Source organism: Podarcis pityusensis (assembly GCF_964106645.2).
Source record: "Podarcis pityusensis genome assembly, chromosome: 6".
NCBI classification, from domain to species: Eukaryota; Metazoa; Chordata; class Lepidosauria; order Squamata; family Lacertidae; genus Podarcis; species Podarcis pityusensis.
Window position 1 is genome coordinate 2754962 of NC_138030.1, and position 26531 is coordinate 2781492.

Sequence of the window (26531 nt, forward strand, 5' to 3'; positions counted from 1 at the left end):
TCACCCAGTATTGGAATCATTTGAAATAAAAAGATTAATTTTGGAAGTACATTCATCTTTATAATGGAAATCCTACCCAGAAATGTTAATTTTAGTTTACTCCAGGTTACAAAGTTTTTTCTAATCTCTAACCAAGTTTTGGTGTAATTATCCTGAAATAAGTTTATGTTCTTGGGGGTGATCCAAATACCCAGGTATTTCGCTTTTGAGGAGATTTTCAGGCCCAATATTTTTTCTAAATAGTCCTTTTCTTCTGTGGTTACATTTTTAACAAGCATTTTTGTTTTTGTTATATTCAGCTTGAAGCCTGCCACTTCTCCAAATTCTTTAATCAATTCCAGCACTCTTTTCAGACTTTCTTTAGGGTTTTCAGTCATAACAAGTAGATTGTCCGCGAAAGCTTTAATTTTATATGTTTTGTTTCCCAGAGTGATGCCTTTAACAAGCTGATCCCTTCTTATCTGATTGTTCAAGACTTCCATCACCAAGATAAATATCAGTGGTGACAGTGGGCAGCCCTGTCTGGTTCCCTTGTTTATTTTGCACTCCTCAGTAATTATTCCATTGATGATCAATTTTGCATATTGTTCCGAACAGATGGCATTTATTCCTTTACAAATATTTTCTCCCAGTCCGATTTCTTCCATTAATTTTTTCATAAACTTCCAGGACACATTATCAAAAGCTTTTTCAGCATCCACCAACATAATAGCTGCTGGTTTATCAATTTTAATATCCAAATATTCTAATACATTAATCACACATCTAATATTGGACTGCATAAATCGTCCGGGAAGAAATCCAGTTTGATCTTTATGAATTATCTCTTTCAGCACCATTTTTAATCTATTTGCAAGAATGTCTGCGAATATCTTGTAATCGTTGTTTAGCAGTGCAATGGGTCTATAATTGGCCATGTTTGAGGCATCTGTTCCCTGTTTGTGGATAAGAGTAATAAAGCTGTCCTTCCAGGTTTTCAGGAGCTTTCCATTTGCCAAAATATTATTCATTAGGTCTTTCATGGGAAGAAATAATGCTTGTTCTAACTTTTTATAGTAATTAGCTGGGAGACCATCTGGGCCCGGTGTCTTTCCTACTTTTGATCTCTGCATAGCTTGTTGCACCTCCATAGCTGTTATTGGTGAGTTCAAGATTTCAGTTTTTTCCTTAGGTATTATTGGTAGTTTATTTTTGCCCAAATAATCAATTATTTTTTCTAGAGTCTCTGGACCTTCTTTATATAGTTTTCCAAAAAAACTAGCAAAGTTTTTACTAATTCCCTTCGGTTCTTGAATCCACTTGTCTTCAATTTTAATTTTATTGATAATTCTATCTTCCTTTTTCTTCTTTAATTGCCAGGCCAAAAGTTTGCCAGGTTTATTTGCAAACTCAAAATTTCTTCTTCTTTTTTTTAAATGATATTTATTAAAATTTCAAAAGAAAAAGATTACATTAATAAGAAAATTAACAATAAAAAGGAAAAATACAAAATACAAAATACAAAAAAGAAAAAAACAGTTAAAAACAATTCCATCTTTTCATCACTTCTTTTACATTTACTTGTTTCCCGGACCTCCTCATACCTCCCTCTTTTGTATTCCAATTCAATTTGTTAGTCCAGCGATTCCTTTCCCTCCTTTTTAATCCTGATCTTTAATCTTGATATATTATAACATTAAATTTTTACATATTAAAAACCAATTTTTCCATATTCTTTTATACCATTACCGCTAGAAACCGCTTAACTTCAATCCGCTTAACTTCAATCCGCTTAACTTCAAGCATTTGACTGCAAACTCAAAATTTCTATGTCTCAACCATTTTATCTTCCATTCTATCTCTTCATTTATTATCATGGAGAATTGCGTCTGTAAAATTTTTATACTTTGCTTAATTAGTTCATCATCTGGTTTTTGGAAAAGGATCCTTTCCCTTTTTCTAATTTCCTCCCATATCTCCATTTTCTTCTTCTCCCTTATTTTCCTTTGGAATGCGTTTTGTTGGATAAAGAAGCCTCTTATGACGGCTTTACCCGCATCCCAAACCGTCTCTAGATCTACTCCTTGATCTAAATTGAACTTAAAATATTCTTCACAGCGGTTTCACTTCATGCCAGAAGGTGCACTCGATTGTCTCCGAAGGCAGACAGAGGTTAACTCAACTCAACTTTGTTGGAGAGCTGTGCTGCAAAACCCATAGAAGTGTGCATTTTGAAGGGTTTGCACTGGTTTGCATATTGTTTCAGAAAGTGTGAACGAGGTTAGTTTGCCTTTAAATGTGAAGTGAGCCAGATTTCTTCCCCATCCCGTGTGCCTGACACCTTCCTGCCTGCAATCCAACGAGAGGAGGCCATCGGTTCAGTCTGCACCTCCATTGTTCTGCCTGGACACTGAGGTCCAGCGCCAAGGGCCTTCTGGCGGTTCCCTCACTGCAAGAAGCCAAGTTACAGGGAACCAGGCAGAGGGCCTTCTCAGTGGTGGCACCTGCCCTGTGGAATGCCCTCCCACCAGATGTCAAAGAGAACAACAACTACCAGACTTTTAGAAGACATCTGAAGGCAGCCCTGTTTAGGGAAGGTTTTAATGTTTGACAGACTATTGTATTTTAATATTTTGTTGGAAGCCACCCAGAGTGGCTGGGGAAACCCAGCCAGATGGGTGGGGTATAAATAATAAATAATGATGATGATCATCATCATCAGTTCCCTGCAAGAACTCAGCTGAGGTTGGTGCCATGCAAACCACGTCCACTTCCCCACTGCGAGAGAAGCCCTGTCTAGCCCTGCTTGCTGAAATCTGGTTATTATTTTCATGGACTACTTATATAAATACACACCCCCACATGTACCCACACCTTCTTCTGTTTAAAAGAAGGAACTAGCAAAGGCTCTGAATGCAAGGTTTAAACAGAAAGTCTTTGCTCTTCTGCAGAAAATGAGGTGGTGGATTTTTCTCTCTTCACTGAACGCTACACCCACCTGTACCATCGACCTAGCGTGCCGTTTTGCATGGCCCACTTCTTCTGTGAAAAGTTACAGGAGTGCATGGCTCACCCAACTTTTTTGGCGAGGAGGTCACTGGAGGCTTACTGGTGTTTTGCTTGCAACATTGCCTTTAATTTACAAGCACACAGGTTGTGTCAGGAGCTCGTCCTACACTCGAGTAGGACCCTGGCAGAGACACATGCTCGATTGGCATGTTCTCTCCCTCCTGGTCGATCGTTCGGGAGCTTCAAAAGCTTTCTTCAGCCCAAACATCACAGCGACCGATGCCAACCGACATCGGCACACTTAGGGATCCGCAGAGTCTTCGCAGTTTGCGTAACAGACCTCATCAACTCAGCATTTTGGCTAATCTACTTTATTTACATATAAACACACACGGAGCACTGCAACATGGCTCCCTGTCTCTCTAGCATCAGACAGCAAAGAGAAAAAGAACAAAGGACAATAGTCCCACTTCACGGAACACAGGAACACAAACATCCTGTCTCCGTCACTTCCTACTCTGTGGAATCAAAACATACACCGTCATGTGATAGACAACAGTCCCATGACTGCAATAACAGCGCAGGAATTCTAACAGGTTGAGTGTAGTTGGAGGAACACGGCCGAATAACTCAACAGACACCTGAAGTCCACTGGTCTGGCATCAGGTCTTCTAGGGCAGGGGCTGCAGGACTACAACTCCCATCTTTCCTGACTATTGGCCATGCAAGCTGGGGTTTGTGGGAGCTGGAGTTCAGCAACATCTGATGGAGGCAAGCAAGCTTCCCATCCCTGCTTGACACGACCAGCCAGCACCTCCAACTCTGCTTGCAGAGCTCAAGAACTCAGCTATATCCTGGCCCTCAATTTCTGACTCAAAACTGCTGGTCTGCAATTCTTTTCCAAAGACACTGGGATTTACAAATGCCTTCGTATGGGAATCAGTGTGGATGAATGGTCTCTTAGCTACCCCAAAACACTCAAAAAGCCAGGGATCGACTCACAAAGGAGATCTGCCAGGCTAGGCTTAGCCAGACCAGTTTAACCTAGGATTTCATAGAATCACAGAGTGATTGCTCTGCAACGTAGGATCCTTTCACCTGACGTGGGGCTTGAACCCACGACTTTTAGATTAATAGCTCTACTGCCTGAGCGATTCAGGCATTTTTTAACAATATAGATTTAAAAGGGGGATTTAAGACTTTTGTCAGGGGAGTGGACAGTGGGGTGGTGATCCAATGGAATTAGAGTTCAAGACCTGGGACTTTTACTAATATTTTGTTAAGCATTTCTACGGAGTTTCCCTGCAAAGCGTGGTTTTTACCACGTTGCAAAAATGCAAAGCTTTGCCCGAAATGGTGAGAGGAAGTTGGTGCAGATTCCGGAATGATGTCACAACCGCGTCCTTCTGGTGACTCACCCTCCAGCCTGGTCAGGGGCATCTGCGGGGCCAGCAGGTACCAAACGAGAAGCAACCTTAGCCCCACCCAGCTGGCAGGAGGCCTGGGCTTCTTCTCGGAAATTGCAAGAGGAGGAACTTCCTTTTCTGAAATGCAAATTGCTCCATGTTTACACTTTGATGCAACCCACGAATCTTTCTTTTGCTGCTCAGTCAACCGAGAATTGAGGAAGAAGGAGACAGAGGGAAAGTACTTAGCCATCAGAGCTCACTGTTGCTCACTGTTGCTTCCAGCATCCGTGGTGGACAAGATGGACCCCCTTGGGCCCGATCCAGCCGCAGGGCCTTTCTCCTGCCCTTCACATTTCCCAGCGACAGACCTTGATGTGGAAAACACCTTACGGGAATGATTTCCATGAGTTATAAGGGCCGCTGCTGAGCCAAGAAACCACAGGTAGCACACAAGCCACTCACTGAAAGAACATGACTTACCCAGCAAAAAAATCCCGGGAGTTGTAGTTTGCTAAGGGTGCTGGGAATTGTAGCTCCGCAAGGGGCAAACCATTCTGCCTTATGCAAACCTTAAAAGGGAAGGGCGTTACGAAGAGAGGACAGCACCCTCTCGTGGTTTCTCAAAGCACCGCCAAACGGACTCATACTGACCCTTGCTCTGCTTTGCTGCAGGTCAGAGAAAACCTTTGGTCCCCCGGTTTCGCTGCGCTACTACGACTCCCACCACCCCCAACTAGCTGGTTTGGGATGATGGGAGATGTAGTCCAACAATGCCAGGAGATCCAAGATCCAAGAACTCTGGACTCTCTTGCTCAACCAAGGACTGTCCGCAGAGCTGCAAAGCAGCCATTGCAGAAACCTCAGGAATGGTGAGCCCAGGGGGTTCCAGATGTTGTCGCACTCCATCTCCCATCTGCCCCTGCCAGAACGGCCCAGTGGGCAGGGGCGATGGGATTTGGAGTGTAGCAATGTTTCAGGGACCCCCAGTTTCCCCTCTCTGCGTTAGAGGTAGGGCAATGGGGAAGGATAGAATGGAGAAAGTCCCATTGCATGAGTGGAGGTCCACTTGCAGAAGTGTTGGGTTCCGCCTAAGTTTTTAATGATTTTATTGTGGGAGGGCCATTGCACAGGGCTGGAAACCAGTCCAGAAAAGCTTCTGTTAGTATGAAAACAAATAAATATTGCAATTCCTAAAAGAGGTTGTAACCTCATTTCAAAAACAAAATAAAAACCCTGCCGTTGCACCGATTGTAAAAGCTTGAGTCTCAAAAGAGAACTTGCAAACGATGGTGCAATGTGATACCTGTCTTGGTTATCATGGTATAAGCTCATTGCATACGTTCTGCAAGAGACCAGCAGAGGGCAGTCTTGCTCTATTAAAAATTGCTTGGCGCTTGACCAACTTCACAAGACAAGACATCGGAAGTCCATCCGAAGGGGACTCTCCTGAACCTAGCAGACCAGTAGGACGAACTCGAGCTGCAGAGAGCAAGCCATGGGGTGGGACAGGTGCAAGAACATAGGCAGAATTCCTGCATTGCAGGGGGTTGGACTAGATGACCCTCGGGTCCCAACTCTACAATTCTATGATCTCTGGTGGATCAGGCCAGATGTCCATCTAGTCCAGCATCCTGCATTGCACAACCAGATCCTTCTGGGATATTCAAAGGCAGGACATGAGCTCCACAGGCTTCTCCCAACCCTACCGCTCAGCAAATGATATTGAATGGTAGACTACCTCTGAACATGCATGTTCCAACGCAGATCAGTTTCGCAACTGGGGAGCAGGTGGGGAGAGAAAGGCGTGGCTCACCTTTGCTCGCCAGGATCCATGCCCTCCAACATTTCTCCGATGAAAATAGGGATGTCTTATTCAACAACAACAACAACAATATTTATACCCTGTCCATCACACTGGGCTGCCCCAGCCACTCTGTGAGGCTTCCAACATATATAAAAACATAAAACATTAAAAAACTTCCCTATACAGGGCTGCCTTCAAATGTCTTCTAAAGGCTGTATAGTGACTTATCTCTTTGGTTTGGTACTTATTTCCATTTCTCTGATGAAAATAGGGACATCCTAAGGCTAAGCAGGACATTCTGGGATCAAATCAGAAACCAGGATGGCTTCTGTAAATCCGGGACTGTCCCTGGCAAATAGGGGCAATTGGAGGGTGTGCAGGATCCAGATATTAATTGAGTAAAAAGGTAAAGGGACCCCTGACCATTAGGTCCAGTCGCGGACAACTCTGGGTTTGCGGCGCTCATCTCGCTTTATTGGCCGAGGGAGCCGGCGTACAGCTTCCGGGTCATGTGGCCAGCATGACTAAGCCGCTTCTGGCGAACCAGAGCAGTGCATGGAAATGCCGTTTACCTTCCCGCTGGAGAGGTACCTATTTATCTACTTGCACTTTGACGTATTTTTGACTGCTAGGTTGGCAGGAGCAGGGACCGAGCAACGGGAGCTCACCCCATCATGGGGATTCGAACCGCCGACCTTCTGATTGGCAAATCCTAGGCTCTGTGATTTAATCCACAGCGCCACCTGCGTCCCTCATTCATTGAGTAGAAGGCTCAAATAAGGATTGGCTGCCCCGCCACTGCTTTAATTGCAGAAAGACCCAAATTCAATCCCCAGCCTCTCCAGATGGGGTGGGGAGAGACCCACCCTAAAAAGCTGCTGTCAGTCAGTATAGACCATATTGAGCCAGCTGGACCAATTGTCTGACTTCAAATTAGAGAGCTTTCAGTGTTCCTGGTTCCCCTCTGCCTTTCAGGCCCAGGTGGTCTCCCCTCCTCACAGGTAGTTGTCTTCATCATCATCATTGCCACCGCTGTCATCGTCGCCGTCTTCCTCCTCTTCATCCTCATCCCTCGCCAGGGCTTCGATGTCGTGGGTGATGTCCGTGATCATGCGGTTGAAGGACTCCGACTCCGAGTGCAAGGACCAGCTGTCGTAGCTGCGCACGGCAGAGGCCGAGGTGTTGCTCATGCTCTTCTTGATGCGCCCAAAGCTGTCAGTCAAGATCCCTCCTTCGCGGATGCCAATGTTCTCCAGGAAGCTCTCAAAGTAGCCGATGTCCTGGTCAGGGATGAAGGGGCGCATCCCTGCGGAGGCAGAACAGAGAAAGGTGCGAGGGAGATTGGGCGAAGGCTCCTTGGCCCACCAGGTCACCAGGAACCTGTCCCTGCAATCCCCCAAAGGGCAAAACATCACCCGATCACCTTGCCAACAAAGGCCCATATAGTTAAAGCCATGGTTTTCCCAGTAGTGATATATGGAAGTCACTTGACGTCCCCCAGTGGCGATTTTCCCATCTCTTCCCTCTTCTGCCCCACCAAAAGCAGAAAGCAGAGATTTTTCATTTACCCAGCAGCAGGAACTTCCGCTTTTCTCCGTAGAGCTGGAGGAGGCCGGCACAGTATCCCTCCACCGCCAGACCCATCCGGTATTCTCTCAGCAAGAAGGCAAACTGTTGGATCTCCTGCGGCGTCAGCTTGTTCCTGAGCTGTGGGGGGAGGCAAAGAGGCAGGACAGTCACGCCAAACGACGAATATTTATCATTTGCAAGGAGGGAACTGTAAAAACAGACGTCTTGCACCTCTTTCGGGAAACGTTTGGAAAATTTTTATTGTATATAGGGGAAATAATTGTGTACACCTGAAAACAGTGTAAATAAGTTTTGATGGATGCAATAATGGAATACTGATTGGCATAGTTTTTGCAAAATATGCAGGGATTTATGATATGTAAAATGGACCATGGAAAGAGAATAAAGGAAGTCATTGATATCTTAAGGATGTAAAATGAGTATTGTAAATTGTAAAACAGAAAAGTTAGTAATACACACACACACTGCTTTTTTTCTAAAAAAAAAGTTTAGGGGTACTCTCATTTTCCTACTCATATTGAAATACTGCCCCTCAATGAGGCCAAACTAAGATTCACAAAATGTTTAGGGGTATGTGTACCCCTGCGTCCTCCCCAAAAGCACTCTTGCTCCATGCCTACGCAGTGCTATAAACGTCTATCATGCCGCCTACGTTTACATCCACAGGTGAAATAGTTTTGTAGTGAGTTTAATTTTTGCAATAATAATGCTAATGGACAGTTCCCAGGAGGAGGTTTTAGAAGCACCCATGAGTGATTGCAAGGCTCATGGATTCAGGGCACCCAAAGTGCATCTCCCTCAGGCTACACCCGCAAACCCCACTCACTGTGATCATGTAGTCCTGTAGTTGTTCCAGGCCAGTGTTGCTCTGGTCGCTGCCACTGCAGGCCGTGGCCAGGCTGTGATGGGACTGATGGAAGGAGGGGGACGAAGTGTCGCTGCAACAGGCCTCAAAGGTGTCGTGGGAACCATCGCTGAGGGAGGAAAGAAGCAAGCAAGCAAGCAAGCGGATCAGTAACCCTTCCCGTCTCATGTTGTCAAGAAGGTCTCCTTCTCCTCCCCACTCCCCAGTTGCAGACGTGGTGTTGGACTAGGTCAGCCTTCCCCATTGTGCCCTGGGACTACAACTCCCATCAGCCCCTGCAGCCAGCACAGCCATTGTGGACTACGACTCCCATCAGCCCCCACTGCCAGTGCAGCTATTCTGGACTACAACTCCCAGCAGTCCCCAGCCGGAGCAGACAACTCCCATCAGCCCCCACTGCCAGTGCAGCCATTCTGGACTACAACTCCTTTACCTTTTTAGCAGATGAAAAGGTGCTTAATTGGTTACCATAACCAGGTAAAGGTAAAGGGACCCCTGACCATTAGGTCCAGTCGTGGCCGATTCTGGGGTTGCGGCGCTCATCTCGCTTTCTTGGCCGAGGGACCAAGTAATCTAGGTCATGTGGCTAGCAGGACTAAGCCGCTTCTGGCAAACCAGAGCAGCGCATGGAAACGCTGTTCACCTTCCTGCCAGAGCGGTACCTATTTATCTACTTGCACTTTGACGTGCTTTCGAACTGCTAGGTTGGCAGGAGCTGGGACCGAGCAACGGGAGCCGACCTTCTGATTGGCAAGTCCTAGGCTCTGTGGTTTAACCCACAGCACCACCCGCGTCCCTCCCAAATGGTACCTGATATCTTATCTGCACTAGTTTTAGAAATGATTTATTAAAGAATCCCATAGGGTACCTTTTTAGCAGATGAAAAGGTGCTTAGTTGGTTAACAAAACCAATTAAATGACAAATCAGGTCAGCCTTTGGTAACCAGGTACTGTTCCCATGTCAACTCCCATCAGCCCCAGTTGGTGCAGCCATTTTGGACTACAACTCCCATCAGCCCCATCCAGACATCCCGCTTGTTACCAGTGTGTGTGGGGGGCAGGACTCACAAAGAGCTACAGCAGCTGAAATCAGCATCATAGCCGTATGTCCCATCCGTCCGACAGCTCTCACCTGGAAGCAGACAGCACAAGGGGTTAAACAGGGTATAGGAAAACAGGTTTCTGCGCTGTCAGACCTCAACCCTCCATCCTTTGCAACCACCGGGTGGCCCAGGGGCAGCCCATGCAGTACCTGGCAGATTTTTTGGACTACAAATCCCATTATCCACAGTCAGCCAAGCCCAGTGGTCAGGGATGAGGCAAGTCATAGCCTAAAGTATATGGAAGGCACCCATAAAACTATTTCCACCAGTTTTTTTTTAATCACTAACCAAAGGGTGTTTGCAATGCTGAAAAATGTTTGCTTGCAATGATATTCCGGAACCAATGGCACTGTTCTACTCATCTGAAGACCCATACCTAGTTTTGGGCACAGCAGCTCAGTCACTGCTGATCACAGCAGACAACACTGGGGTAGTATTGATTCTTTAACATCAACTTCACTGAACTGGTCATGTTCTTCGGATGCCTGATTATCGTCTTCCAAAGCAACTACTCTATTCCGAACTTAAAAATGGAAAGCGTAATGCCGGTGGTCAACAAAAGAGGTTGAAAGACTGTCTCAAGGCAAATCTTCAAAAATGTAGTATAAACACTGACAACTGGGAAACACTGGCCTGCAAGCGCTCCAATTGGAGAACAGCCTTCACCAAAGGTGTCACTCGAACTCAGGACGCAAGGGAGAAACGTGCTAAGAGGAAGGCACACTTGGCAAATCCACACCGTGATCAGCTCCCACCCGGGAACCAATGTCCCCACTGTGGAAGGACGTGTGGATCCAGAATTGGCCTCCACAGTCACTTACCGACTCACTGTTAAAACCGTGTTTATGGAAGACAATCTTACTTGGCTACGAGGGATCGCCAAAGAAAGCAAAAGCAAAAGTATCATGCACCCAATTTTATGGAGCTCCTTTCCAGTTGAGGTCAGACATGTCCCCTCTCGACTCAAGTTCTTCATTCCAGCACGCATTTATATTTGTCTGAATAGTTTCAACTGATTTTTTCACCATTGCAACTTTGTAATTTGCTTAGAGACGCTTGCAGTTAAGCGGTATATAAATTGTTCAAATAAATAAATGAATGAGCTGACTCTGTCTAAGGCGGTTGCATAATAATAATAATAATAATAATAATAATAATAATTTATTTATACCCCGCCCATCTGGCTGGGCTTCCCCAGCCACTCTGGGTGGCTTCCAACAAAATATTAAAATACAGTAATGCATCAAACATTAAAAGCTTCCCTAAATGTACTCACTCCGGCTAGACAGCCAAGGACGCTTCATGGTGGATGTGTAGTGATAGCCAGCCCGGTCCACACACTCAATGGTTTGGTCCCCGTAGATTATCTGGAAAACCTGGCAGATGAGAGCACACGATTCTTCTGCCATGTCCTGCACCCGAGGGAGAAAGGGCAGTCAGATCCGCATTCCAGAGTTGCTTCATCATTTGTGACCAGTTTAGAGGATGTGGTTATTTAGGTGGTATATCATACCCTCCAGCATTCCTCTGATGAAAATAGGTAAAAGGTAAAGGGACCCCTGACCATTAGGTCCAGTCATGACCAACTCTGGGGTTGTGGCGCTCATCTCGCTTTATTGGCTGAGGGAGCCGGCGTACAGCTTCCGGGTCATGTGGCCAGCATGACTAAGCCGCTTCTGGCGAACCAGAGCAGCGCACGGAAACGCCGTTTACCTTCCCGCTGGAGCGGTACCTATTTATCTACTTGCACTTTCGAACTGCTAGGTTGGCAGGAGCTGGGACCGAGCAACAGGAGCTCACCCCGTTGCGGGGATTTGAACCGCCGACCTTCTGATCGGCAAGCCCTAGGTTTAACCCAGAGCGCCACCCACATCCCTTCCGATGAAAATAGGGATGTCCTATTCCATTATTATTATTATTATTTATTATTATTATTTATTATTATTATCCCACCCACCTGACTGGACTGCCCTAGCCACTCTGGGTGGCTTCTAACATATATAAAAACATAATAAAACATTTAAAAACTTCCCTATGTAGGGCTGCCTTTTTCTTTTTCTTCTCCTTTTTTGTTTTCATATACATGCTCCCCCCTTCTTTTTCTGCTTTTGTTTTTATACAGATCTTTTTTTTATCTTGTTGATTCATAAAAAAAGCTTTTAAAAATATGAAAGAGAGAGAGAGAGATTGTCTATTTTGAAGAGAGGACGAGACCGGGCTTCAGGCTGCTCACCCTGTTAGCCACAGCCAGGATGATGAGATTGCAGTAGGCTTCGGGGCTGGGCTCTTTGGGGTCCAGGGGGTTGTTCCCGGTGTGCCACCGGCGCTCCCAGCTGCCCCAGGTCTTGCCCCTCTCCCAGCTGCCGCTGTAGGCCTGCCGCCTCCTCTCCCAGCTGCCCCCAGCTTTGCCCGTGGGGCGGCGCTCCCAGCTTCCGCTATAGGTCTGCCTGCGCTCCCAGCTCCCGAAGGGCCTGCCGCCTGCGGGACCCTGCCTCTTCTCCCAGCTGCCCGTGCCCTGCTTCCGCTCCAGGCTGCCCCCTCCACTGGGCCTGCCCTCTGGTCCGCCCCGGGCCATCTTCCAGTCCAGGCTGCAGATGGTGTGGCGTCGCTCCATCGTGCCCCCCAGCTGCCGGGGCTCTGCCGGTCTCTTCTCAGTTGGCCCTCCGGGAAATCTCTTCTCCTGGGTGCTTCCAGGGTAAACATCCGAGCTACCTCCTGCAGGGACCGGGTCTACTCCCAAGCCTGGAAATAATACGAACAACAACAACACAAGCTTAACCTGAGCCAAAGCTGTGATGCAGCAGCAAAAAAGGCCCATGAGCTGGACCCTAAAGAAGGCTGATCGCCGAAGAATTGATGCTTTTGAATTCTGGTGCTGGAGGAGACTCTTGAGAGTCCAATGGACTGCAAGAAGATCAAACCTGAAATATACTTGGAGTCAAGTGTGGATTTCATTCTCTTTATTCAGCTCATAGTAGTGAGGAATGAATGTTCCCCCAAAATATCTACTTTATATACATTATTTACACAATGGGCTGCTCATGACTGGCTAATTCCGGGATTCTCCTGTAGGCCAATCAGGTTGTGGATTCACTTCCACCTGGAGCTGGATTGGGTGGCTCCTGCGGACCAATCATACTGCTGCATTGTTCTAGGACCAATCAGACTGCTGCATTCTAAATCTTATTGTTCTAGGACCAATCAGACTGCTGCATTTTGGATCCTATTGTTCTAGGACGAATCAGACTGCTGCATTTTGGATCCTATTCAACTCAGTACATAACAAAACCTATCTGCTCTGAAGGAAATCAGCCCTAAGTGCTCACTGGAAGGACAGATCCTGAAGCTGAGGCGCCAAGACTTTGGCCACCTCATGAGAAGAGAAGACTCCCTGCAAAAGACCCTGAGGTTGGGAAAGATGGAGGGCCCAAGGAGAAGGGGACGACAGAGGACGAGATGGTGGGACTGTGTTCTCAAAGCTACCAGTATGAGTCTGACCAAACTGCGGGAGGCAGTGGAAGACAGGAGTGCCTGGCGTGCTCTGGTCCAGGGGGTCATGAAGAGGCGAGCACCACTAAACGACTAAACAGCAACAACAATTCTAGGCTGCATCTGCAGAAGTACAGTGTCCAAGAAAAGCTCACTAAATGCTGCTGAAACTTTCTCCTCCTCTCAGTCTTCTCCCGCTTCTCCCTTTGATCACTCATCACCATCCCACCACCAACCCCATGGCTCCCCAGCTGCTGCCTTCCACTCCTCCCCTGTGTCCAGCCAGTCCATGACACCTAGTACAGTGGAGCCTCGGTTCTCAAACGTCTCAGTTGACGAACGTTTCAGAACCCGAATGCCGAAAACCTGGAAGGAAATGCTTCCACTTCCGAACGCGCCTCGGAAGTCGAACGGATTCCGCTGCGTGTTTTCCGGTTTTCTCCATTGAATTTGCCAACAGCCCTTTGTGCCTCGGTTTTTGAACATTTCAGATGTCGAACGGTCTTCCGGAACAGATTACGTTTGAAAACTGAGGTTCCACTGTAGCAGCAGCAGCTCATTGTAGAGAAGTTCTGCAAGGAAGAACAAGCTTGGAATCTCCCTTTGGGAAAGTTTATTGAACCGCAGTAAAACACTGAAGCACTTTACTGCAGTGGAGACACACCATTCGTACGCAAGGTCCAGATCAGGGAACAACTCTAACACTGACTCCCTCGGAAGGTGGTGGACTCTCTTTCCTCTGGAAGTTTTTAAGCAGAGGTTTTTAAGTTTTCCTTCATTGCAGGGGGGTTGATCTAGATGACCCTCTGGGTCCCTTCCGCCTCTGCAATTTTCTGATTTTATGCACGACAAGCGGTGGTGCTTAGGGAACTCCAATGGAGAAGAGGCTGTATTTGCTTATCTCTAACCTGTCAGGATAATAGTGAATGGATTTCTCTTGGTCTAACCTCAGAACAACCTTGTGAAGCAGGTTAGGCTGAGAGATAGCAATGCTCATTTGCTCTCAAGTTGGCAACAACTCGTTGCAAAATAAGGTTGTGTTTTGGGAATGGAAGACCCATGCTGCTATAAGTAACCAGGTGAGCAAATCCTGAGCATTCACACATTACAGCCGAGGAGAGCCGGTTATCCTGGCCGAACACCTGAACTCAGGAGAAATTAGAGGGAAATGTTTTGACTTGTTCTTGGTAGTTCTTTGTATCAATTCCATAAAAAACCCCAATAAAAATTATTGCAAGAGAAAAGAAGTTTTGTAAGGTGGATTATTTGAAATATTGCAAGAAAGACTATGAAGAGAACTATTAGTTAAGGATAATTATATGTATTACAGAAAGTAAGAAATGCGGAATAAGTGATAAAAACAGAAAATCATCAGAGGTGTTGATGGAAGTCCAAAATACTGTATAAGATGAGAAGTTATGTTGTATGACTGTTGGAACTGATATGTTAATTTTTTAAAATAAAAATGTATATAGTGTATAAAAAAAAAAATTACAGTGGTATCTCGGGTTAAGTACTTAATTCGTTCCGGAGGTTCGTTCTTAACCTGAAACTGTTCTTAACCTGAAGCACCACTTTAGCTAATGGGGCCTCCTGCTGCTGCCGTGCTGCCAGAACACGATTTCTGTTCTCATCCTGAAGCAAAGTTCTTAACCTGAAGCACTATTTCTGGGTTAGCGGAGTCTGTAACCTGAAGCATCTGTAACCTGAAGCGTATGTAACCCGAGGTACTACTGTATTGCAAGAGAAAAGGGGAAAGATATTGCAAATTTTGTGTACCAACTGAGCCAGCCCATGCAGAAACAGTCTGCCCTGAGGCCCATGGCTTGGAAGTGGCCTGATCCATTTTCAACCAGGTGGGAATTCTGTAGTCGGGAATCCTCCAGGTTACCTGAACCGACCCACACCTGTTTTGAGCACCAGGAGGTGCAGGGCATCGTCCCTCAGGTAGGAGGCGGCTGCAATTTCGTGGGTGGGGATCCTCAGGATGAGTTCCTCGTTGTCCCTCCAGGTAAGAAGCAGGCAGCGGGCCGAAAGGCTCAAGATGCTATCCTGCTCCGGGGTTGTCTTCAGAGGAAGCTCCTTCAATTGCTGCAGGAAAGGTGGAGCAAAAAGGGGGTGGGAGCCCATTAAATGGTGCCCAGTTTTGCATCCCTGGGAAAGACTTCCCCAAGCTGTAGTCCTCCAGGCCAGCTGCTCTGGACCACAACTCCCATCAGCCCCTGGAGGACTCCACGTTGGGGGAAACTGGACTATGAGGCCATCCCATCAATGCAGAAAAGCACAGGGGGTTAGACTAGATGAGCCTTGGGGTTCCTCCCAACTCCACACTTCTATGAAATTGACTCAGATAACTCAGGCAAGTCAGCCAAGCCACACACCACAGCGAAAGGCAGTATAGTCTCTGAGCCTAAACATACATGCTTATGCTGTGCTGATGATGACCACCAGACAGGTAGCTTCAGAAAGGGATTAGAAGGATTGGCCCAAGAGGCTTTGTCACCTGGGCTGGAGCACCTGGAATATATAGAATCCCAAGCGGCCAAGTTATTTTGGCAGCCGAGACATGGCGACATAACTTCTTCATCCTAGTGGTTCTCCCTAGTGGCGCCTGTCGCAAGTCTCTTCAGCACCTCTGCATCCCTTCGCGCCCTCCCAAGTGGGCAGTTTCCGTTCCAACCATAGGACTGTTAATTGAACAACACCAAAGCGCATTGAAGTACATTGGAAGGTTACCCTTGCGGTGTCCAGTAGCTGCAACAGCTCGTCGCGGCTGGAGGGGTTCAAGGAAGTCGTTACCCAAGTCAGGTGACCTAAAAACTGGAGATAAAGAGATAAGAAGCCATGATAAAGTGGGACAAGGCTAAGGCAGGAATCTCCTAAGTGATGGTTCCATGCTGAAAGCAGAGGGGTCTGTCTGGATAGATCTGTGGTGAGGAGGACAGATTGAAAGACCTACATTGGCTCCCAGTACGTTTCCCAGCACAATTCAAAGTGTTGGTGCTGACCTTTAAAGCCCTAAACGGCCTCGGTCCAGTATACCTGAAGGAGCGTCTCCACCTCCATCGTTCTGCCCGGACACTGAGGTCCACTTCTGGGTGTCTTCTGGCGGTTCCCTCACTGCAAGAAGCCAAGTTACAGGGAACCAGGCAGAGGGCCTTCTTGGTAGTGGCACCCGCCCTGTGGAACACCCTCCCACCAGGTGTAAAAGAGAAAAACAACTACCAGACTTTTAAAAGACATCTGAAGGCAGCCCTGTTTAGGGAAGCTTTTAATGTTTGATGCGTTACTGTATTTTAATATTTTGTTGAAAGCCGCCCAGAGTGGGGGGGTATAAGTAATAAATTATTATTATTATTATTATTATTATTATTATTATTATTATTATATATTACACAGATCCAGAACACACTTTGCGTCATTTTGGGACGTTTAGGCTGTCAAATAGTATGGAAGTTTTAATTGCATAGGAACATAAGGTATAGCACACTTAAAGCTTGAGTTCTCACAAATGCAGAACCAAGGGGAAAACCCTCCTCTCAAAATCCACACTGGCAGAAAATGTATCACATGGTCCTCAGTTGCTGCGTTGACACCAGCAAGTTCTGCACTCTGCCCCTTGGGCACCCTCACCTTCACTTCCTTTTCCACGTAGTCGTGCAGGAGGATCTGAGGGTCGATGAGATAGTCCGGAGGGTAGAGTGGGACAGAGTGAAGAGGGCGGCGGCAGAGGCTGCTCTTGAGGGCCTGCCTTCGGGCTGCCTTTGGGAAGACGAGCCTCTTGATCGGTGACACAAAGCCCTGTTGGGGAAGCAGGCAGAAGCAGAGGCCCCGTCAGTAAAGTCACAACAGGAGGGTGATTGAGAACGGGCTCCAGATGCTGGCAGATGCCCTCGTTGCAAACTTGAGCCAACAGTGCGATGCAGCAGCAAAGTAAGCCGATGCAATCCTGGGCTGCATAAACAGAAGTCCAGGATTCCCCAAACTTGGGTCTCCAGCTGTTGTTCAACTACAACTCCCATCACCCCTAGTTAGCAGGACCAGTGGACCAGGGGTGATGGGAACTGTAGTCCCAAAACAGTTGGAGACCCATGTTTGGGGAACCCTGGTCTAGATCAAGCTGGAAGGTGTGCAGAGGAGGGCGACCAAGATGATCAAGGGTCTGGAAACTAAGCCTGATGAGGAACGGTTGAAGGAGCTGGGTACGATTAGCCTGGAGAAGAGGAGACGTAGCCATCTTCAAATATTTGAAGGGCAATCAGATGGAAAATAGGGCAAGCTTGTTTTCTGCTCCTGCTGCTGCTGCTACTGCAGAAGGTAAGTGTCATGGCCTGGGATTCGGACTCGGATGCTGAACCTGAGGAATCCCAGCCTGCGCAGGATTCCCCACCTCCAGATCCAGCTGAGCCGGGGCTGGGGCTTGAGCCTGAAGGGTCCTCACCTGTGCTGGGTCCTCAGGTGCAGGCATCAGCTGAGTCTGCTCTGGCTCCGGAGGTGATGGAGGACCCATTGCCTGCAGGTGCTCCACTCTCAGCCCCGTCAGGGGAGGCTGAGGTTACCTCTGGGTCCGGGAACCCTCCAGCCTCTCCTGAGCTGCAGAGGCTCAGGGCAGAGAGGTGGAGGGAACTAAGTTCTCTCAGGAGGAGTGCTCGCCTCCAGGTCAGGAGACGCGAGTCACCAGAGGATCGGGGCCGCCCTATGCCTCGGGACAGATAAAAACCGGCCAGCCCCAGTTCCAAGTTGCGGGAGCAACATTGTTGGTTGCCAGTTCCTGCCTGAACCCTGTCCTGCTCTCTTGACCTCACCGGACTCCCTGCCCTGCCCCCAGCTTCAGCTTTTACGGACTGCCTCTATATTGCTCCTTTGACCTCGGACTGGACTTGGACCTCGCCTCTCGGTTGACCCACGGGACCAGCACAGTAAGGCTTAAATCAATGGATTCAAATGACGAGAAAGGAGATTCCGACTATACATTAAGAATAACTTTCTGACACTAGGAGCGGTTTGACCGTGGACTGTGGAGCGGATTCCCTCAGAAGGTGGTGGAGGTTTTCAAGCAGAAGTTGGATGGCCATCTGTCAGGGATGCTTTAGCTGAAATTCCTGCACTGCAGGGGGTTGGAATAGATGACCTTTGGGAGTCCCTCCCAACCCTACAATGCTATGATTCCATGGCTTCGTCCAGACTCCGTGATGAATGCAGATGGCTCCGAGCGCGCTCTCTGCCAGAAGGCCAAATTAAGTTCTGTATCAAGGAAATAAAAAGCCTGCAGCCTAATTGAATGCAATTTGCATATCATTGCTATTTTGCATTATTTATCTTTGCTTCTGCTACAGCAATCAACAGGAAGGAAGGATATCGGGCGAGGAAGCCCGGGCTCTGTCACCCCACACAGACCCTTCTCTCACATTCCCAGAAAGCAACTAGGTAGCCCCTTCCTCTCTCCAGAGGTTTTGCCTCAGTTTCCAGCTAATCTCATCCAGTTCCACATGTTAAGGGCTCATCCACATTGACCTTTCGCCCCATGCTTTCCAGGCACCGATTAAACATCAATAGAATTTATCTATAATCTATTGAAACATACAGATCATCATAAAAGCATCACAGCACCAGCCCTTTCCTTAAAAAGAGCCCGTGGTTTCCTCAGGTGGGTAGTAGCGACTCCTGGGGGGGCAGTAGGGGACACTAAGAGGCAGGGGGCATGAGAGGTCAATGACTATCAGACTTCGAAATCATCAGTTTTAATTGAATTGAATTATTTTAATTAGATTTTGTGCAATTAATTGTCACTGCTTTGAATTTTACTGTGTTATTATCTTCCTTAGCAGGGCTACCTTTGAAGGTGACCCGGAAACAACAACTAATCCAGAACGCAGCAGCCAGACTGGTTACTGGGAGCGGCCGCCGAGACCACATAACACCGGTCCTGAGAGACCTACATTGGCTTCCAGTACGTTTCCAAGCACAATTCAAAGTGCTGGTGCTGACCTTTAAAGCCCTAAAAGGACTAGGTCCATTATACCTGAAGGAGCGTCTCCACCCCCATCATTCTGCCCGGACACTGAGGTCCAGCGCCGAGGGCCTTCTGGCAGTTCCCTCATTGTAAGAAGTGAGGTTACAGGGAACCAGGCAGAGGGCCTTCTCGGTAGTGGCCCCCGCCCTGTGGAATGCCCTCCCATCAGGTGTGAAAGAGAACAGCTACTACCAGACTTTTAGAAGACATCTGAAGGCAGCCCTGTTTAGGGAAGCTTTTAATGTTTGACAGACAACTGTATTTTAATACTTTGTTGGAAGCTGCCCAGAGTGGTTGGGGAAACCCAGCCAAATGGGTGGGGTATAAATAATAAATTATTATTATTATTATAACATGCAAACCACTATTCTGGATGATGCTTTCTATAGGATAGGGGGCACCGGGGTCCACAACATTTATGGAGCCAAGGGGGAGGCAGCTCAAAAAAATTTGGGAACTACCTCATTAAGATAGTCATCGCGAACAAATCGCAATGCTGTTCATTAAACAGTCAGTGTTACCCAAACTCCCTGCAAACAAATCAAGATGAATTCTCCATCAACAGGTCACCTGGCCACAAAGTGAGGTGGATGGATCCTTCAGGTGCAGGGGTTTGCAGATATGACACACACCCCTGGGGAAATTTCCCTGTGCAAAAATCTCACTGATGTGGGATCTTTTGCAGCTCCCGTTCACTTCTGTGGGGCTTGAACTGGAAAACCTTATGACGGATCAGGAGGTCTCTAAACCAGGGGTCAGCAAACTTCCCGCGCCTCAGGCCGGTGTCTCCAGCGCCGATCACGCAGCGGGCCGGAGGGCGGGGGAAGCGCATGCCCATACGCGTGCGCATACACTATTTCTGGCGTACTTCCGGGGTGGAGGAGCACCAGAAATAGCTTGTGCGCATGTGCATGGACCTCCTCTGACCCAGATGTGCACCGCAAATAATGCTTGTGCATGCACAAATAACGCTTGCACATGTGCACAAGTAATTTCTGGTGCTCCTCCGACCCAGAAGTGGGCAGTCGCGCAGCGTGGGTAAGAGCGGGCGGCGGTGGTCGCCGTGGGCCGGATAAACAAGTCACTCGGGCCTTATCTGGCCCGTGGGCCTTAGTTTGGGGACTCCTGCTCTAGACAGTTAGAGTGGAAGCAGGGGGTGACATTGGGACCACCTGCTTCCGGCACCCAATAACTGCCTTCTCTTTGCCCCATGGGTGATGCCCAAGCAAACCAATTTAACATGCTGGTCTCGGGATCGGCTGCTGCTGTTTTTTCGGCCAGGAGCCCAGGCTGACAGCTGGGCTTCACCTTGGGCAGCTGGAGGGGAAATGTATCCCCAGTGGCTTCAGATGTTGCTGGATCTGTGACAGGGTGGGGGAAGGCCAGCCAGGGCCATCTGCTCAGGATGTGGGCAGGGCAGGGGAGAAGACATCATTGCCCGCCCCCCCCCCCAATTCCCAAAGCTAAACCAAGAATGGCAAACACATTCGCTTCTCTTGAAAAGATTGTGCAAGGCTCAAGATGAACCTGGGCTGAGTCCTGGGACTTGCTGGGCGAGTTCAATGCCCATTCGCCTCAGTTCCCTCCCCCTCCCCTTATTATGAAGATCACCTGCTCTGGGATCCCACAGCTAATTCTCCCCTGGTCTCCTTGCTGGCCCAAGTAGGACTAATTTAGCCAGCTAGCCCTGGTGATCATCTACTGTTTATTGGATGGATTCCCCCCCCCAAACTGATTTTTGAATTCTGAATTTATTGTTATTCACGTTTTATACTGTATTTTATGCTGTTTTTTGTTGCATCAATTAAGTGTTTTAGAAAAGCAATGACAAACTTAGACAGCATCTTAAAAAGCAGAGACATTACCTTGCCGACAAAGGTCAGTATAGTTAAAGCTATGGTTTTCCCAGTAGTGATGTATGGAAGTGAGAGCTGGACCATAAAGAAGGCTGATCGCCAAAGAATTGATGCTTTTGAATTATGGTGCTGGAGGAGACTCTTGAGAGTCCCATGGACCGCAAGAACCTCTCCATTCTGGAGGAAATCAGCCCTGAGCGCTCACTGGAAGGACAGATCCTGAAGCTGAGGCTCCAAGATTTTGGCCACCTCATGAGAAGAGAAGACTCCCTGGAAAAGACCCTGATGTTGGGAAAGATGGAGGGCACAAGGAGAAGGGGACGAAGGAGGACGAGATGGTTGGACAGTGTTATGTACTGAGTTGAATAGGATCCAAAATGCAGCAGTCTGATTGGTCCTAGAACAAAACGATTCAGAATGCAGCAGTCTGATTGGTCCTAGAACAATGCAGCAGTATGATTGGTTGGCAGGAACCACCCAATCATGCTCCAGATAGAAGTGAATCCACAACCTGATTGGCTTATAGTAGAATTCCGGAATTATTTTTATTTGGGGAGTTCCTCTGATCATGTGCAGAGGGCACATCTGCCCACCCCTTCCAGCGCTCCCTCTACCTTGAAGGCATCTCAATTGCGGTGAGTGACAAAGTGAGACTGTCAATGCCAGGTAAGCAAGAGGTGTGAACAGCTTTCAGGTGATTCTGAAGCAGTCTGTGGCTGAATCCTGGTTTATAGAATTACCTGCACAAACGCTATGCAATAAAACGTAAGAACATAACCCCCATCTCTCTCTCTCTCTCTCTCTCTCTCTCTCTCTCCTTTCAACTCCTTCACAGATTCCCCCCCCCCCACCTCTGTTTAAAAACCTCCAGTTTTTAAGGCGAAAGCAAGAAAGTCTGTTCCACTGCTGAACAGTTCTTTCCATCAGAAAGGTCTTCCTCAGGTTTGGTCGGAATCTCCTTTCTTGTAACTTGAAGCCATTGGTTCGGGTGCCCACCTCTGGACCAGGAGAAAGCTACTTTGCTCCATCTTCTGTGTGACAGCCCTTCAGATACTTAAAGATGGTTATCCTGTCTCCTCTCAGCCTCCTCTTTCCCAGGCTAAACATACACAACTCCCTCAACCATTCCTCATCAGGCTTGGTTTCCAGACCCTGAATCATCCTCTGCAGGCCTTCCAGCTTGTCAATATCCCGCTTAAATTGTGGTGCCCAGAACTGGATACAGGACTCCAGGTGTGGTCTGACCAAGGAAAAATAGAGTAGGACTATTACTTCCCAAGGCCGGGCTGGGAATATAGGCTGTCTGCAGCCCTGAAAACCTGCTGCCAGCCCGTGTGAGCAGTACTGGGAGAGATGGCCCAATGATCTGATTCAGTCCAAGACAGCGTCCTACATTCTGATGTGTAACAGTTTGTTTCTAAAATGTGAATATGCTGGGCACCAACACCAGCAGCAGAGACCGGCCACCTAACCCAAGATTGATTAAAGTCAGTGGCAGAGGAACCCTCTCTGGCACCTGGGGTGGGAGCGTGTCGTATGGAGTGCGCATGTGCGCAGGGCCTTGCAGAGCCAGGCAGAGGCCCGGGCCAGGTAGATAATGTACCCCCCCTTTTTTTACCCTGGGGATAACTGAAGTCTTATACGCCAGGGAAGCTTTTCCCTTGCGCTGCCAGCCATGGCCCCAGGGAATCCACCCGCCACCGCCTTCGCCCCAGTGCATCCCCTGCGATTGTGAATATGCTGACCGAGGCCCCTTTTGGAATCGGAGGCCCGGGCCAAGTGGCCCATATAGCCCCCCCTCTGCCTGGGCCTGCATGTGCGGCATCCCATACAGACTGCGCATGTGCAGCATCCCATGCGTGTGCACTCCATGTGGAATACTGCATATGCGCAGTCCGTAGGGAATGCCGCACATGCACACTCCATATGGGATGCCGCTCACGCGCAGCTTCTGTACGGGCTGCCGCTTACACGGCAACCATGAGCATCATCCCATACGGACTGCGCATGTGTGGCATCCCGTATGGAGTGCGCACGCACGGTAGCCTGTACGGACGCCCATATGGACGGCGTGCGAGAGCGGCAGCCCGTACGGACGCTGTGTGAGTGGCGCCCATATGGACTGTGCGCACCCTCGGCCGCTCTAAAGCTGGGGGAAGGCAGAGGCCATCTTGTCACCCCCTGGAGTGGCACCCTGGAGTGGCTGCCCCGCCCCCTCCGTCCCCCCTCCTACACCCCTGATTAAAGTCACAGGTAATTACTCTGTTTGCTCTGATGCATTGCACTTATTTTTGCAAACCCTGGCACACAACTTGTAGGATGGAATTCTGGGGCCAGCTCAATCAAAGCTCTGGGAGTCGCCGGATAGCAACATGGGGCTGGGGACAGGCAGAAAACAGTGATGGAAACGGCTGTTCCAAAATAGATTCTGCGGTGCACGGTTGTCTCGTTTCATGGCATGCTGACAGTGGAGGCACCATTGTTTGCTGGCTCCTCCCCCTTTCTAAGGGCCGAATCCTTTTTGTGGCTTAGGGAAAAGGCTGTGTGGCGTTTGCATAGGGCAGTTGGGGTTCCCCGAACACCTTACACAGCCCATTCCAGCCTGGTGCCTGACAGATGTTTTGGACTACAACACATGGGAGTTTTAGTCTGAAACACCTGGACTGGGGGGCAGCAAACTTTTTCAGCAGGGGGCCGGTCCACTGTTTCTCAGACCTTGTGGGGGGCTAGACTGTATTTTTTGGGGGGGAAATGCACAAATTCCTATGCCCCACAAATAACCCAGAGATGCATTTGAAATAAAAGGACACATTCTACTCATGTAAAAACATGCTGATTCCCGGACTGTCCGCGGGCCGGATTGAGAAGGCGATTGGGCCGAATCTGGCCCCTGGGCCTTAATTGCCTACCCATAACCTGGACTATACACTTGGCTGTTGCCGGCTCCCTTAAGAGATCCAAGGATCTGTTTTGCACCCAGAAACACAACTCAGCCTTCCTCATCAGGTCAGATTGGAGAGGTGGAAACTGATTTGTGTCGTCCCTTCACCCCATAAAGCACCCAACACCCACTCACAGAAAAGCACCCCCATACGGCGTTTCCCCCCCCTGCACTCACCTTCTTGCCTTTCTTTGCTTCGTGCTCCATGCCTAATCCCCGCTCTGCTCCTGCCCCAGGAAGGCGGCTTTTCCTTTACGCCAGCCATCCTTTGTTTCCTCCATCCTGTGTCGGAAACTCCACCAAGCGACCGGCCCTGATGTCAAGTCGCCAAGTTCCTGCCCCTCCTGGGATTGATAAGCAGATGGGAGCTGCTGTGGAACAGCAAGGGGCTCGGAGGGGCTTTTGGATGTCAGAGAAGGATCGAAGTGTAGAATTGAGAGGGACCCCCAAAGGTCATCCATACCAACCCTCAGCAATGAAGGAACCACAGCTAAAGAATCCCTCCTAGGCTGCCACCCAACCTCTGTCCAAAAACCTCAGTGGGGGGGGGTGGACTAACAAGGCAGGGTCAAGTTTCTGGGTTCATCCACAATTCCTCTTGCCCTGGCACTTTTCCCCAGGGTAAACCCACTGTTTACTGCTGAATCACAGCAACTATGTTTTATCCAGATTGACATTTGCTCTGATTTAGTGCTAAAGAGGGACGCGGGTGGCACTGTGGGTTAAACCACTGTGGGTTAAACCACAGAGCCTAGGACTTGCCGATCAGAAGGTCGGTGGTTCGAATCCCCGCGACGGCTCCTGCCAACCTAGCAGTTCGAAAGCACGTCAAAGTGCAAGTAGATAAATAGGTAGCACTCCGGCGGGAAGGTAAACGGCGTTTCCGTGCGCTGCTCTGGTTTGCCAGAAGCGGCTTAGTCCTGCTGGCCACATGACCCGGAAGCTGTACACCGGCTCCCTTGGCCAATAAAGCAAGATGAGCGCCACAACCCCAGAGTTGGTCACGACTGGACCTAATGGTCAGGGGTCCCTTTACTCCCTTTACCTTTACCGTTTAGTGCCAAAGAATGGGCTTTCCAGGAGAAAGCAAAGCTGCTTGGACCCATGCTTTCTAGGTATGGGATGGGTGGACGTGAGGACGAGCCTGGAAACAAGAAAGACAAGTTTTCCAGTGGGATCAGAACACCGGTCAAGTCACAGAGTCACAGAACTGTAGAGTTGGAAAGGGTTCTGAGGGTCATGTAGTCCAACCCTCCTACAATGCAAAAGTCAGGAAGAATGGAATCTCCTGGGTGTGGGAGGTACATGGGAATCCACTCTGCTGGCTGGGGCTGATGGGGATTGTAGTCCAAAACAGCTGGAGGGCACCAGGTTGTTGAATGCCGCACTAAGCTACGCCTATCTCCCCTTATTTCCCTTGTTGTGATTTGATTCATTAAAAGCTGCCTTTATTTCGTCCGTGTGGTGGGAAGGCAGTGATCATAGTTTAGAGGTCCCAGGCCCTAAGGAAGTCAGACTATCCTCCACCAGGGCCAGAGCCTTCTCAGTGATGGCTCCCACCTGGTGGAATGCTCTGTCCCATGAGACCAGGGTACTGAAGAATTTAACTTCCTTCCGCAGGGCCTGTAAGACAGAGCTATTCCGCCTGGCTTTCAACTTGAACTTAGCCGAATCTTTTATTCCCCTTCCTTCCCTCGCCCTCCCCTTTTTATGAAGATTACCAGCTCTGGGATCCCACAGCTAATTCTCCCCTGGTCTCCCCGCTGGCCCAAATAGGACTAATTTAGCCAGCTAGCCCTGGTGATAATCTAATGTTTATTGGATGGATTTCCCCCCTAAATTGATTTTTGAATTCTGAAATGATTGTTATTCACGTTTTATGCTGTTTTTTGTTGCATCAATTTAAATTTGTTGTTAGCTGCCCTGAGCCCGGTTTTCTGAACCGGGAAGGGCAGGGTATAAATAAAAATTTATTCTTTCTTTATTGTTATAAAGGTCCCAAGCAAAAACGAGCTTGGTGTGCTGTCAACTCCGGCTGGCAATGGCTCCCTGTCTTCTTACCTGAACTCTTTTTTTAAGCAGCAGTACCAGGAAGGGAATGGGAGTGCAGGCAGGAGATGTTCTGCTTGCAAAGCCTTTCCTCCTGAGCTACGGTCCTACTCTGCTCTCCCTCCCTGCCAAAGAGCCAGCGCTGTGACAATGTGAAGAGCGCATTCGGATTTCATCCAGGGACTTCTTTCACAGCGCTGAGGCAGAATGTGAGAAGGCATTGAGCACTCGCCTCCCCACCCTACAACAACAGATGATTTTGTTTTTCTCTCCTTGGGGAGAAATGTTGGGAATCGGCACCTCCTCTCCCCTCCTGCAACAGATCGGCACTGTCCCTTTGTCCAGAAATGGCAACAGCTCTGAACGCAGCTGGTAACTTATCTCTCGCTCCCTTTTTAATTGCGTGAAATGGCAGGAAGCCTGG

At 48.5% G+C, this 26531-nt stretch overlaps 1 protein-coding gene and 1 long non-coding RNA gene across 3 annotated transcripts in view; one reads left to right on the top strand and one right to left on the bottom strand.

Moving 5' to 3' along the window:
- Positions 1–26531, top strand: part of LOC308480269 — a 182441-nt gene that overhangs the window by 126089 nt on the left and 29821 nt on the right. The gene's annotated exons all lie outside the window — the stretch shown is intronic.
- CCM2L (CCM2 like scaffold protein) lies at positions 3344–24559 on the bottom strand. 2 transcript variants are annotated; one of them, XM_081011229.1, is made up of 10 exons: positions 24236–24557; positions 16882–17049; positions 15985–16068; positions 15156–15339; positions 11993–12501; positions 11036–11171; positions 9725–9788; positions 8618–8765; positions 7770–7908; positions 3344–7507 (listed from the first exon to the last, which is right to left on the bottom strand). In XM_081011229.1, the coding sequence occupies exons 1-10, from the start codon at positions 24263–24265 to the stop codon at positions 7197–7199; spliced, it is 1773 nt and encodes a 590-aa protein (XP_080867355.1). In that variant the 5' UTR covers positions 24266–24557; the 3' UTR covers positions 3344–7196. The 2 variants fall into 2 exon arrangements, with proteins under 2 accessions (XP_080867355.1, XP_080867356.1); XM_081011230.1 differs by lacking the exon at positions 16882–17049 and having other exon boundaries at positions 24236–24559.

Excerpts from the sequence above, each read along its gene's own strand:
- CCM2L (XM_081011229.1), bottom strand. The coding sequence starts at position 24,265 with ATGGAGCACGAAGCAAAGAAAGGCAAGAAG. Across the intron at positions 15,340-15,984 it reads AGCTACTGGACACCGCAAGG|CAATTGAAGGAGCTTCCTCT; the intron begins GTAACCTTCCAA and ends CCTTTCCTGCAG. Across the intron at positions 9,789-11,035 it reads TCCTTGGCTGTCTAGCCGGA|GTGAGAGCTGTCGGACGGAT; the intron begins GTGAGTACATTT and ends GTCTGCTTCCAG.